Source organism: Cyclopterus lumpus, chromosome 8, assembly GCF_009769545.1.
Source record: "Cyclopterus lumpus isolate fCycLum1 chromosome 8, fCycLum1.pri, whole genome shotgun sequence".
Lineage (NCBI taxonomy): Eukaryota > Metazoa > Chordata > Actinopteri > Perciformes > Cyclopteridae > Cyclopterus > Cyclopterus lumpus.
In genome coordinates, this window is record NC_046973.1 from 12,997,396 (window position 1) to 13,011,688 (window position 14,293).

The 14,293-nt window shown below is 45.6% G+C and overlaps 1 protein-coding gene and 1 long non-coding RNA gene across 2 annotated transcripts; one reads left to right on the forward strand and one right to left on the reverse strand.

The window, feature by feature from the left end:
- Nucleotides 1-2,952: 2,952 nt before the first annotated feature.
- On the reverse strand, nt 2,953-4,017 carry LOC117735105. Its single transcript, XR_004609858.1, has 3 exons — nt 3,881-4,017; nt 3,645-3,737; nt 2,953-3,458 (listed from the first exon to the last, which is right to left on the reverse strand). It is a non-coding gene; the product is annotated as an uncharacterized LOC117735105 (long non-coding RNA).
- Nucleotides 4,018-11,282: 7,265 nt separating this feature from the next.
- Nucleotides 11,283-12,456, forward strand: LOC117734895 (cyclin-dependent kinase 5 activator 1-like). Its single transcript, XM_034539222.1, has 2 exons — nt 11,283-11,792; nt 11,965-12,456. Exons 1-2 carry the CDS (start codon nt 11,283-11,285, stop codon nt 12,454-12,456), a joined length of 1,002 nt encoding a protein of 333 aa, XP_034395113.1.
- The last annotated feature ends 1,837 nt before the right edge of the window (nt 12,457-14,293 follow it).

Here is a 14,293-nt window from a genome sequence, read left to right on the forward strand (position 1 = left end):
GTGTTCATGTAGCCTCGCTTACGCAGAAGCTCGCGGACACTACACAGCTGAGTCAGCCGAGTTCCGCGTCCACAGATTAGAGATGAAGAGTTGAGCCAGCCTCTCTCCGTCACGGAGCAGGACAACCACGAGCCCATGAGGCTCCTCAGATATCAGCCTGAATTCAAAGCGAGAGACGTTAGCACGAAAAAGTGCGCTGTGCAGTAGTGGCGTTGGGGAGTGCTTTGACTTCCTCGTGCGCACTTTCAACAACGAGGAAGTGAGATCATGTCGGTCTGTAGTCGAAAGCCTCCGGTCCCGCGCGTTCAACGCAAGCGTCTCCTTTACGCACCGTGTACCCGCACGTCTCAGTTGTTGACGAACGCGCGATGGGGAATCTTGGTCTAAAGACACGCTGGTGGATCGAGCGCACTGCTGCGCCGCTTCACAGGTCCGTGCGGGCTGTGACACGAAGTTGTACTTCGCGTGGGTGTTCATGTAGCCTCGCTTACGCAGAAGCTCGCGGACACTACACAGCTGAGTCAGCCGAGTTCCGCGTCCACAGATTAGAGATGAAGAGTTGAGCCAGCCTCTCTCCGTCACGGAGCAGGACAACCACGAGCCCATGAGGCTCCTCAGATATCAGCCTGAATTCAAAGCGAGAGACGTTAGCACGAAAAAGTCGCAGTGTGTGCTGGAGCGCAGCAACGATCACTCTCTTCACTTCAACCATTGATGCGCGTGTTCACTGAATGACGCACCCAGAGGCTTCGGTTCATATGTTGCCAGGACGCGGAACTCGGCTGACTCAGCTGTGTAGTGTCCGCGAGCTTCTGCGTAAGCGAGGCTACATGAACACCCACGCGAAGTACAACTTCGTGTCACAGCCCGCACGGACCTGTGAAGCGGCGCAGTAGTGCGCTCGATCCACCAGCGTGTCTTTAGACCAAGATTCCCCATCGCGCGTTCGTCAACAACTGAGACGTGCGGGTACACGGTGCGTAAAGGAGACGCTTGCGTTGAACGCGCGGGACCGGAGGCTTTCGACTACAGACCGACATGATCTCACTTCCTCGTTGTTGAAAGTGCGCACGAGGAAGTCAAAGCACTCCCCAACGCCACTACTGCACAGCGCACCTTTCGAACTATACGACCGTTGCTTTCTCGACACTTAATGAATAAAAAACATTGTCACATTAAAAAAATTAAATTGTATCAGCGAACAATATTTTTAAAAGTTATCCATCACATTTCCATGAAAGTCCAACAAACTGAATGGAGGTTGAAGTGTTGTGTGTTTCAGTGTGAAATTGTCCCCGACTGAAGAGCTCCATTCGTAGTGCACAATCCAGCTGCGTGTCTTAATATAAAAATTGCAGGTACATGGTGGGTAAAAGGAGACGATTGTGTTGAATGAAGGGACCGTACTCTTCAGGTCTCAGTTCAACGCCACTCAAACGCCACTACTGCAGCAACGCACCTTTCCGAATACGACCGGCGCTTTCTCGACACTTAATGAATTAAAAATACTTGTTTCCTTTGTGTCATTATTTTGGTCAACATACATAAAACACAGACACTAAGATGCCTGGTTGCTGAGAGTTATTGCACGGATCACGTATAGAGCGGTATCTGCGATCTTTTGTGGTGAATCTTGGTCTGAAGACTCAGAGGTGGAGAGTACACACGAGTGTTCATCATGAGTGAACTCTCTGCTGGCCTTCCTCTCTTCACGCTCCTCAACGTGCACTCCTCCCACTTCTCACTTCCAGTCTGCAAGTTAGTACAACAGGCAGAGACTCACCGCTGTGATGCAGCCTCGAGCTCGAGAGCATTTCATTGCCCACATGAAATACTTGTTTTGTGTCCTTATTTTTTTCAACATACATAAAAGAAATGTGGACATCGCTAGGACGAATGTAAGAGAGGCTGTTTCTGTTCAAGGCTCTGTGAATGCGCTGTGGGAGTGCCGACCTATGTGTGAGTGCGTGTGTGTGTGTGTGTGTGTCCGTCATTAACTCGCGCACGCCAAAGTTCACCAGCGTCTCCCCACATAAGGACGTCTCTCAGAAATAACTATCGACATCTCTCTATTCTTTGCATTAATATAGATTATTGTAATATTTTTTTCCATTGAATGGTATATTTGACACTGAACTAGTTCATCTTTATATCGGTGATAGTGTCCAAATGAGCATAACATATCACTAAGACCCTGAAATGCTGTCTCTTGTGTTATCATATACTGAATGCAAGCAAAACTACAGAGCAAAATCACACTCTTTCTGATTAAACCAATCTATGAACTGTCGGAAACAATGGATATCAGCGGTCCCAATAAAAACTTGCTGCGCTCTATGCGCGCACACATTCACAAGGGTTTCACTCCCCTTGTCTCCATCATTAACTCGCGCACTCCAAAGTTCACCAGCGTCTCCCCACATGAGGAAGTCTCTCTCCAGACTGGAGAGCATCAAATGAAGCCAGAGTCCAAAGTGAGCAGCTTCCTTCATGGCGGCTGCTCCTCTTGTAGCTGTGTGTTGCAAATCCAAAAAGCCGACCTACATCAAAGAAAGGGTGAACGGCCTTTGCTCCACGTCACATATTAACATCTGCCATTGTACTTTTCTATCAAGCTAAATACACCAAAACAATTGGCTCAATCACAATTCAGATACATAGTACATGTGGTCAATGGTATCTTGTCTAAACAAAAGTCTGAAACTCCTGGAAAAATCACAGCTCATGTTTCCACTGTTTCAAGTGACACCTAGTGGCACTAATATGGTCCCACTTATATTATAATCTGAAAACGAAATAAAAAACAAACAAACACATACCTGTTTTCAAAATAAAAGGGGAAGTAGAAGAATGTTTGATAGTGTTAATCTGCAGTTTGCAGTGCCCCCACTCCCCTCTTTCAAAACCAATGCAACATGTCACACCACGTTCTAGAAATACATTGCACTTTATTTCACCAACATCCAATAGTGCATCACATCTGTTGCTGTTTCACAGGCTGCGTCACAGCATCAACATTACCAATAGTGGTTCCTGTGCCCGACACAGCAGCCTCCATGTTTCATTATCACGATGATAACGCAGATATGATGTGATTCCTCATTGACTTACCATGCGTTCAGGTAGTAGCAGATTTAAAAAGGTCTCTGGGCGAAGTAGGCAGTGTGTGTAGGCCGTTTGACAACGTGTAGTTCTTTAGAGATCATTTACATTCATATGCGGCATTGCTTAAATAGATTTAAACGTAGTAAAAATAGATTGGTTATGTCATTCGGTAATTCTGATCGCCCGAGATATGACATGAACTGCCTTTAATGATGAGGCCCTTCGCTCTTCTAGAGGAAGTAGAAAGATCTCAGTGATTAAAAGGATGCTTCCTGGGCCTTCACCATTTGCAGTTAGTCCCCCCTGGATTTTATTCTGCAGAAAAGGATCATGGAAACCGCCATGGCACATATCTGGGGAGAATATATATATTAGTAACACGCAATAATAAGTAAAGTAAGAAAAATGTGTCTATAAAGAAATTTTGTATATTCAAGGAATGTTTTTATTTATTTTTGTATTGTTAATCAAGTGTTGATTTTAACTGGAAGTATACATCCTCGGCCTAATCTAAAGTGTGATGAGAGATGAGGTCCTACCTCCAGCAATGCAATTCCCAGAGCCACGGCCACAATGACCACTGTGTTGTCATCAATCAGCTTCTTGATCTTTGGGAAGCACCCAGTAATGGTCTGAGGGAAGAGAAAATGAAAAAGAAAGTGATGGTAAAAGAGGTCAAAAAACACAATTTATAAATTCAAAAGGTGTTTTGGATCATGAACTTGGATGTTGTTGTAGTTGTTGTTGTTATTTCTACTTCTTCCAAAGCCCATACCGTGTCACTGTCAGCCACCGTTTGGTTACAGGGGCTCTCCATGCCTGGGCAGCACTGCGGTGGGTATTGCTTCTCGTGGTCCAAATAGTACGGCGAGCCCACGAAGTCGGAGGAGTTGTAGAACCCACAACATTTTAACTGATGTTGAGACAAAAGAGAGCGAGTCACACAAAGCATCGCCGGAATTGTTATGGGTGCAGCTACAGGACACTGGACCCAAACGCCGTCAACGATGGAAAAGCAACTTTATTGCTAAACAGGATTCCAAAAACAGGCTTCAAAAACCAGGATACAAAACACGCACACAAGATCTTCCACGATCTAGACAAGACGAACCGACAAAGGGGAATGACACAAACAGGACTTAAATACAGAGGGCTGGTGCAGATGATTGGACACAGCTGGGGTCGGCAAGGGCGCCGACGAGACACGAGGAGCTGGGGTCGGCCGGGGCGCCGACGGGACAGCATCGGCAGGAACCGGCGTGGACTGCGGCGCAGCATCGGCAGGAACCACCGTTGACAGCGGCGCAGCGTCGGCAGGAACCGGCGTTGACTGCTGCGCAGCGTTAGCAGGAACCGCCGTAGACTGCGGCCGAAGCAGGACCCTGTCTAACGCCTGGAGGGACTCCATCATGTCCCGGAAAGCGTCCTGGGACAAGGCAAAGGAAGCAAGGGCCGGCCGGAAGTCCGATAGGTCCCAGGAAGTTGGGGTTGGCCGGAACACGGAGGCGGCAACAGGAACGGGCGAGGGCTGCAGCACGGAGGCGACTGCGGGAACCGGAGTAGTCTGCGGCACAGAGGCGGCAGCCGGAACCCTCCACGGACGCGGTCCGGAGGTTTGCGCCCCCCACTCCGGGGCTGGGCCTGGGTGACCTCTGCCCCTGGGGCTACGAGGCCATAAGCCAAACGGGTCCCGTTGAAGGGGTCTGGTGCCGAGACCCTATGGGGGTTGTAGTTCCCCTTCTGGAGGCTACGAGGGCCCCCATAGGCCAAGCGGGTCCCTTCGAAGGGGTCTGGTGCCGAGACCCTATGGGGGTTGTAGTTCCCCTTCTGGAGGCTACGAGGGCCCCCATAGGCCAAGCGGGTCCCCTCGAAGGGGTTTGGTGCCGAGACCCTATGGGGGTTGTAGTTCCCCTTCTGGAGGCTCCGAGGGCCCCCATAGGCCAAGCGGGTCCCTTCGAAGGGGTTGTAGGCTGGGTCCATCCTTGGTCGGTTCGTTCTGTTATGGGTGCAGCTACAGGACACTGGACCCAAACGCCGTCAACGATGGAAAAGCAACTTTATTGCTAAACAGGATTCCAAAAACAGGCTTCAAAAACCAGGATACAAAACACGCACACAAGATCTTCCACGATCTAGACAAGACGAACCGACAAAGGGGAATGACACAAACAGGACTTAAATACAGAGGGCTGGTGCAGATGATTGGACACAGGAGGAAACAATCAGGGACAGGGCAGACAATCACAGGGACAGGAAGTCCAGAGAAACAGAGGACACGAGAGACAAGGACTTCAAAATAAAACAGGAAACACGACACAACACTACAGATCCTGACAGGAATTGGTGGGAAAAAACGACCACGCTTCTGTTTAGCAGAGTCACACACTCAAAGATGCAGAAAAGCTGTTTCACGCGTTTGTTACTTCACTGTAATAAAAATCAATGTGGTTCAACTTAAAAACATAAGTTCAATTGCTGCCTTAAACTTTCAAGTAGTCAAATTGGATTTACAATTTGCTACAACTTATGATTTTTAGTTGACTTTAGCTTTGGATTGCTCTATGTAAGTTCACATGACTGTATAGTACATGTTTATTCAACTTAACAATGCAAGTTCAAAAGATATATAACTTATTATCATGCATTCTGTTCACTTGTCCAAATAAGTAGTGTCAACTTAACAATGCAAGTTAAAAAGATATTTAACTCATTATCATGCATTCTGTTCAGTTATCCAACTAATGATTTCAACTCTCTTATTTAAGTTAGAAGGACGTTTTGACATAACTTTCCTAGTTAATATTACGTAAAAGTATGCATTGTTTCAAATGACAATTTAGTTATAAGAAACACAGAATCTTGTGGCAAAAATCATATTTATTTTTTTGCATCAAAACAAATTTATTTTACATTAAAACAACTTCCACAATGTGGTTAAACAGAATTATTCACAAAGAACATTAAATACAACAGGAACAACTGACAGGATCTGATAATGAGTCCTTTTTTTTTATAAGTTGTAGCTGAGAACTTTGTTTGAGTTGAGAATACCCTAGATTTAAAAGAGCATCCCACAAATGGGCAATTCACAGTCTCTCTCTTTCCCAAATGTCTCTTTAAATGAAGAAAGTATTGTTTGATGTTGCTTGGTGCTGAAAATGTACAAAGTTCACAGCGAATTTTAGCAACTGGATTGGTTGCTTTCTTGTGCTCCTTTAGATGCTGCGTAAATTCCACATGAGATTGGAAAAATGTTAGACAGTTTGGGTATATACAGCTGAAACCCCGTCTTCCACGTCCATGATTGTCTTTGTAATGACTCAATTGTTTTTTCATTGTATGAGGCAAAACTGCAGAACTTACAACTCCACTTCATCAACAGCAACCAAACTTCAATGACCAAACCATCTGCACCTGAAACACAGAAACACAATCAATAACATAATATAGCAAAACCATTAGTCATATGAACTGCAAACTTGATTAAGAGAGTAAACTGCACAGTAATAGGACAAACAATTATGATCTTAGGAACAAAAGGTAGTTTCCATAACCTATGGTGAGTTTTTTTAAATAACAAAATCATAAGCCAAGTGAATTTGTCATTTGGATTACAAATCTATTTTCCTAACAGTATCATTTTGATGAATAACAGGTTTTAAAATGATAAAAGCATTCACGTTTTATTCATCACTTTACAATGTACACAACCAATGTTACACTTTAAACCACCCGTCCAGACATTGTTACATTGTATATTTAGCATTTGAATTTATTCTTATTAACTTCATTTTAGTAACATGTTATATATTTTATTAGTATCTTATATTGCTGCACTATATTTTAGGCCTAGAATATCTACTAATGCTTTTTAAATAATTCAAATCTAATATTTTAGCGTCAGCATTGTTGAAGGAGGCGGAGCTTCAAGACTGGAATCCATGACTTCAATTCATAAGCACGCGAAAGTGGCGCGAACACAGATAGCTAATTATCATCAAATAAGTAGGTTAGTGCAAACCTTAACTTAAGCTAGCTAGCTAACTGGCTAGATAACGAGGTCCCGTTTTCGAGGCATGTTTTGACAAAAGCATTAGCCTGCCAGCACAAATCCAAAAAGATTAAAATATTAATTAAATGTAATTAGGTTTTAAATGTACTTATATTAGCTACTGATATTTTAGCCACACCACAAATAGTCCATAAACTGACCGTAGCGAACTGTCCTGGAGACAGTCCTGTTGCTAAGCTAAGTTACATTGAGAAGCTGGCTAAAAACATTACGTTAGCTTTAAATTACATTTTTCTAAATGTCCTCTGAAATATTATAATTGATTGAAACTATTGTTAATCAACCTTTCTGTCGTTTCCGGGTCCAATTAAACCGGTTATCGGGGTTTACGCGGCTCAAATGTGACTATTAAAAACTAATGTTAGCTAACACTGGACTATTTTCCATACTGAACCACCCGCATTAAACAAAGCTTACGCGTCATACATTTACAGACAATATATTAACATGACAGCAGGTACTTTCTTTACATTGACTTATTGGGTTGAATGATATTGCTGATGGAGTCACTCACCTCACTGGGGCTTTCTCTTTCCGAGCTGTCGCGCCGCATGTCCAGGGTCGACTCACGTACATCGTCTCGCTAGCTAACGATATTCATCCGCCACTTGGTTCGCTGAACCTACGTACTGCGTGGTAGTGTCCAGGTCACGTTTGTGATCCGGCTGTCAAAAACGTATTGATCCGCCGCGTGGTTTAGGTTAGTTCGCCGTCTGGTTTTCCATTGGTTAGTGATGCAGCTGAGCTGACAGGCAGCTCGCAGTTTGCGACCTGGTACGGTCGATTATGCATAACTTTAATAGGCGTTCACAACAAACGCGTTGCGAATATTCGCAACGCGTTTGTTGTGAACGCCTATTAAAGTTATGCAGGATAAGCCTCAATTCAATGTAAATGGATTAGTTGTACACAAAGTCACCCATGAACAGTTCCTGAAGAGGCAAATTAGCTAAAGAGAATAAAACTGTTTTTTGTAGTAGGCTGTATGCATTTGTATTTCTGGGTAGAATTTGACTATTTAACATGGGGGTCTAATGGAAATTGAATCGCTTTTAAATTCTCAAGTGGCCGTTTGAGGAACGGCAGTTAATGGCACTTGCTTTTGACTGTTGGACATAACCATCATTATAACTCACAGTATTAAGTTCAATTGACTTCTTGAAATTTACAATTTATTGAACTGGCTTAAAAACCTGAGTTGAACTACCGACAACTTATACAATTGAGTTGTAATTGTATAACTTATCATGATAAGTTGAAGTAAATGACAAAAATACATTATCATGACTTATTGTTCAAATCCTTTTTTACAGTGTTCTATTGCAATTCCTTATTATCAGGCTGCTCTAATAAGTCTCTTAAATCCCTCCAGTTGATCCAGAATGCTGCAGCTCGTGTACTCACAAAAACTAAGAAAAGAGATCACATTACTCCTGTATTAGCTGCTCTGCACTGGCTCCCTGTAAAATCAAGAATCACATTTACAATTCTTCTCCTCACCTACAAAGCCTTGATTGGTGATGCACCATCATATCTTAAGGAGCTTGTAGTACCATATTGTCCCACTAGAGAGCTGCGCTCACTAAATGCAGGGCTACTTGTGGTTCCTAGAGTCCTAAAAAGTAGGATGGGAGCAAGAGCCTTTAGTTATCAAGCTCCTCTTTTATGGAACCAGCTTCCACTTTCAGTCCGGGAGGCAGACACAGTCACCTCATTCAAGAATAGACTTAAGACTTTCCTCTTGCTTATAGTTAGGGCTGCAGGTTTGCCCTGGTCCAGCCCTTAGATATGCTGCTATAGGCGTATAGGCTGCTGGGGGATGTTTTAGGATATACTGATCACCTATCTCATCTTCTCTCTCTACGTATGGATGAATTCACGTCTCTTTACGGCACCTTACTAACTCTGCTTCCTCCCCGGAGTCTTTGTGCCTTCACATCTCATAGGGTCCATGGATGTGTCTGATGCCTCCTGCCTGGTGAGCCGGCCTCCTGCCTTGGCCCTGCTGATGCAACCCCCCCCCCCCCCTCGCCCACTTCTCCCCACTCATTTAGCACCCACGGTGTCATTTTGGGGCTCGCGCGCCTCCACAAGGTGATTCATAAAAATCCGTCCGTGCTCATCTCCAGCGGGCCGGCCTTCTCCGCCGCCGCAGCTTCAGCACCTCGGACAGCGGAGCTCCTCTGATTGGCTGCAGCCCGATGGCGGCCAATGGCGTCAGCTGCGTTGCTGCGACGACCGGCAGCCTCAGCAGCAGCAACCCGGCAGCAGCCAATGAGAAGGTGCCGTTTCTCTCCCAACATCCAACCCCGAATAACTGCAGATGCCCGCATCAAAGCAACGGGTCTCTCTCTCTCTCTCTCTCTCTCTCTCTCTCTCTCTCTCTCTCTCTCTCTGTGGCAGGTTTACTGAGAGCATAAGCTGCTGTCTATTTTTGGAATACATAGTGGCCATTTTCTTGCCCTGATCGCTCTCTCGGTGTCCCGCGCCTTTGTGTTGATGAAGAGCGAGATGTGCTGTTTCTGCACCCGCCTGATGGAGCTTAGTCCCCGCGGCCTGCAGCGTCCGAGCGGGACACTCATCTCCGTGACGGTCGGCCTATAGATTGCCCCGTTGCTCAATGGAAGACGTCTTCCTGCTCGCCGGGAGCAAAGGTGTCCAGTGCGTTTCGCATTTGCTCCGCATCTGTATTCCCATCGACGAGCCGAAGGGCTTCCTATAGAAGCAGCCCACCGGGAGACACACCGGCCCGGTCCTGTAACGACGGGGCTTTTTTATATAACCAGTGCACCGAGCCGTTTTCACGCCCTCGACCCCGGACAGCTTATGTTGGCGGTGTGGAACCGAGCAGAACGGATGGAAAGCTTCTTTTTTTTTTTCACGTTTTGACCGCATTTGAGCAGCAGCAAGGGGTGGGGGGTGGGCTCAAGGTGTGATGCATGGATCCCACAGGACGAGTCGATTAATTCGAAGGTAGGAATATACAAAGGATTGTTTTGCTGCATATAGGAACACCATATATATATATATATATATATATATATATATATATGTTCACCTTTGCAAATGAGAAAACCTACATTAAATGAGAATCCCCAACACAATGCTTAAAAGACAACAACATAGACTCAGTTTTTCATATTCAGATCATTCGTGTTGCTCAGAAAATGGATCATACACACATTAAAGGCAGCAGCATCATCTTGCTGGTGTTGAGGTTGTGGGTGTGTGAGTGCTGATGCTGAAGCTGCCTTGTGTTGTTGGACTGTTTTCGAGGCTTCCATTTTGAAGCTAAGATGGATGCTTGCGCACATTTCTTTCTCGTGCCTCTGTGGGCTTCTCTGGGTTGTTATATAATACTGATGGACTGGAAGGTAGCTGTAAGGTAGCTACATGGGCCCCAGTGCACACTATTATGATGGGGGCCCTACTTACTTACTGCCACATAGAGACTTCACATTGGACAACATCAACAGATATAATACCCAGGAATTGCATATTTGTATATGACATCAATTACAACGAAAAAAACAGTTTACTTATTTGAATATACTTTTATAGTTTATGTAAAACATATAATTCTGTTATGTTTTTTTTCACTCTGTATTTTACCCCTGAATTGGAAATTAAATTCACGGTTGCTCAGCTAAATTGACATTTAACACACTGGTGCTGTGATCTGTGGATTAGGAATGCCATCACATGTAGCTATATAATTCATAGTACATTTTGTCAGTCAAATTGAGAGATTTTAAAACATAATCAGGTTCACGGCAACAGTAACATGAAAGTTCTATCTATCTCCATGCTGAGGAAGACGATGAGATGCACTTAACATTTCAGGAAAGGCTAGAAAGTGGACATGAGTGTTGTCTCTGTTTAACTTAAATGTGATCATGTTGATCATTATTTATTACTAAACGTAATGTTACTAATGAAGAATATTTCCACACCTTGATTTTTGGCTCCCAGGTTTGACTTCCTCCAGAAGTGAGACACTTTGGTCCTCTCAAAGCTCTTTGTCTGGACGAGTCAAAGAGCTTTCCCCCACCTGCTCTCCACTCCACCCTTTCTCCATCCCACTGCTAACCCTTGTGCAGACATCATGGGTACGGTGTTGTCTCTGTCTCCCAGCTACCGCAAGGCAGGGCTGTTTGAGGATGGCCCTGCCACGGTAGGCCACTATACGGCAGTCCAGAACAGCAAGAATGCCAAGGATGCCACCGCGGCAGCTGGAAAATCCCTCAAACGCCCCTCCATCATCAGTGTGTTGCCATGGAAACGCATTGTGGCTGTATCGGCGAAGAGGAAGGGCTCCAAGAAGTTGCAGGCAGACGCCGGGGATGGCGGCAAAGGCAGCTCTCCGGATGGCCACGCCTTGGCCATGGCCAACTCGGCCTCCAGCAGCCTGAAGCTGAAGAAGTCTCAGTCCTGTGCTAACCTTTCAGCTTACTCCTCGAGCCAAGACCCCACGACCACCACTACCTCCTCCCACCTGCCAATCTCCAAGACCTTGGCTAACGTAGCTGCTGTTGCTGCCAAAAAGAATTCCCTCACAAGTTCTGGGATCAAGCCGACGACTGCGACCGGCACACCAAAACGTGTCATAGTCCAGGTAATCCAAACAGTTTGTTATTTGGTCTTAAAACAACATTTGATTCAATGTTGTATAGCTAAATGAATATTTTAAAAGTAGTATTTCATCTTTAGCTAATTATTGCTACCTCATTCCACAAATGAGATCCCCATTCCTCTTTCTTACCTTTCCTTCTTTCTTTGCAACCCAGGCTTCCACCAGCGAACTGATGCGCAGCCTGGGTGAGTTCCTGTGCCGCCGGTGCTACCGACTGAAGCGTTTATCCCCAACCGATCCGGTGCTGTGGCTGCGTAGCGTCGACCGCTCCCTCCTCCTTCAGGGCTGGCAGGATCAGGGCTTCATCACTCCGGCCAATGTGGTCTTCCTCTACATGCTGTGCCGCGATGTGGTTTCATCCGAGGTGGCTTCCGAGCGTGAGCTGCAGGCCTCACTTCTCACCTGCCTCTACCTGTCCTACTCCTACATGGGCAACGAGATCTCCTACCCGCTGAAGCCCTTCCTGGTCGAGGCGGAGAAGGAAGCCTTCTGGGACCGCTGCCTTGAGATCATCAACCGCATGAGCGGCAAGATGCTCCAGATCAACACCGACCCGCACTTCTTCACCCAGGTGTTTGCCGACCTGAAGAACGAGAGCAAGAAAGAGGAGGAGAAGACCAAACTCTTCATAGGCCTTGACCGATAAGAGGGAGCAGGGAGGAAGGATGGATGGATAGAAAGATTTACAGAGTTAGTACTAATGTAATGCAGCGTAGCGACACATTGGAGCAGTACTGTTGTCTGGCGTCTTTACTAGTTTATCATTAACCAAATGTCCTGTTTTGTAACCCAGAACAAAGACTTTCTGGGATTATACACATCGTTTAAATCCTTTGGTAAGGATCCAAGAGGCAGTAACTGATCTGTGTCTCACCTGAAGGCAGCAATTGGCCTCCAGAGCCCTTTCACCACAACAAAGCAAATTAAATCAGGGTTGCTGCGTGGTGTTGCCAGAACCACCATCCACCACATTATTTGGTCCTGATTGGATCTGATTAGATTCTCAAAACGGTCAGACTGCTTGTTGATATCCAATGCCTGGTACACTTTGCTCAGTCTGTGACACTAACATGCTTTGAAGCAGAGATATGATCATTTATGAAAGGCCCGGCCAGCAGGCATACGAGGCTGCGAGAAAGAGATATCTGTAATTTTCATCTCTCGCCTCAGGCTCAGAGATATATATGTATTTTGTTTCAGTGAGATAAGAAATCAGATGCCCCCATTGAAGTATTTTTCTGTCTTTTGATAAAAATTAATGGGTGTAGAAACGCCAGACAACACCGCTTTACTAATTAAGCGAGAGTATTCTAGCTACACAGATACAGTGAATTGATACGGTGATATTCTGTGGTAGCATCCAGGCATTTCCGCTATAATGTCACAGGGATGAAAACCAAGAACCACCTTGCATGAGGTCACTTCATATGTCCGTGCAGATGAACACCTGCTTATTGCCAACTCCACTTTACCTTTTACCTATTGTCCTGCCCAAGCTTATTGCACTCACCAACACTGGCTGCCAGCTCCACTGTTGAACCTTTCAGAGCGTCCGATGATACCACAACATGATGATCTAGAATCAACCGCAACACAACGAGTCTCCAAACCTGATCAATTCATCCACATCTTACGTGAAGATCAGAGTATAAAATGCTAACACACTGGGCACAGACGATTCATCGTTAAACGTGCCGTTCTGTAAGATGTTTACATTTACAAAAATATGGGAAAATGCAATACTGACCCCTCCAAGGCATATTTAACAAAGATTAATATTTCTTTCATTCCTGTTCCTCCCCTGCACTTTCTCCTGCAGTCCACATTGGTGCTGTCCTGAGGTGAACAGAGGGAAATGTTGTACTGAAAGAAAGAAAGAAAGAAAGAACCCTGCACTCATCTTGTATGCTTCGTACTGTATGAATGAGTGGTGCTGCTGGGTCGTGGAGGACGTACTCATAGAGTAGATCATGTGATCGGTTTCAACCAATGGCCACACATGTCAGAATGAAAGAAGATGTGATGACTATATTCCAGGTGTGTGTGGGCAGATGCCACAAGGGTAGAGACTTTTTACTTCCTAAACACCGCGTTGATGTTGCTGCGGCCACTCAGCTCGAGGGACCTCCTCTGCTGTTCGAAGTGTCGCCTCCCCCTCTCCCCTCCTCCCTCCTCCCTCCTCTCTCCTCCCCCCTCTGCTTGTTACTGTTCAAACAAACTGAAACCACACCGATTATCTCTCTCTTTCCACCTGCTCCTGTCTGGTCTGAACCGCTCCTGTCTGGTCTGGTGCGGTCCAGTCCAGTCCAATCCAGGTGTCCCATATTTAGAGACTCTCTGTTCTGCTGACCAGATTGCTTAGTTATTCACAGAGTTGTTTGACGTGCATGAGTGCTTCTATAGGTTCCCTAGCATGCTGCTTTGTGTTGGGCACCTGATGTTACAGAAGAGACTGAGCGGGCGCAACGCAGAACTGCTGAAAG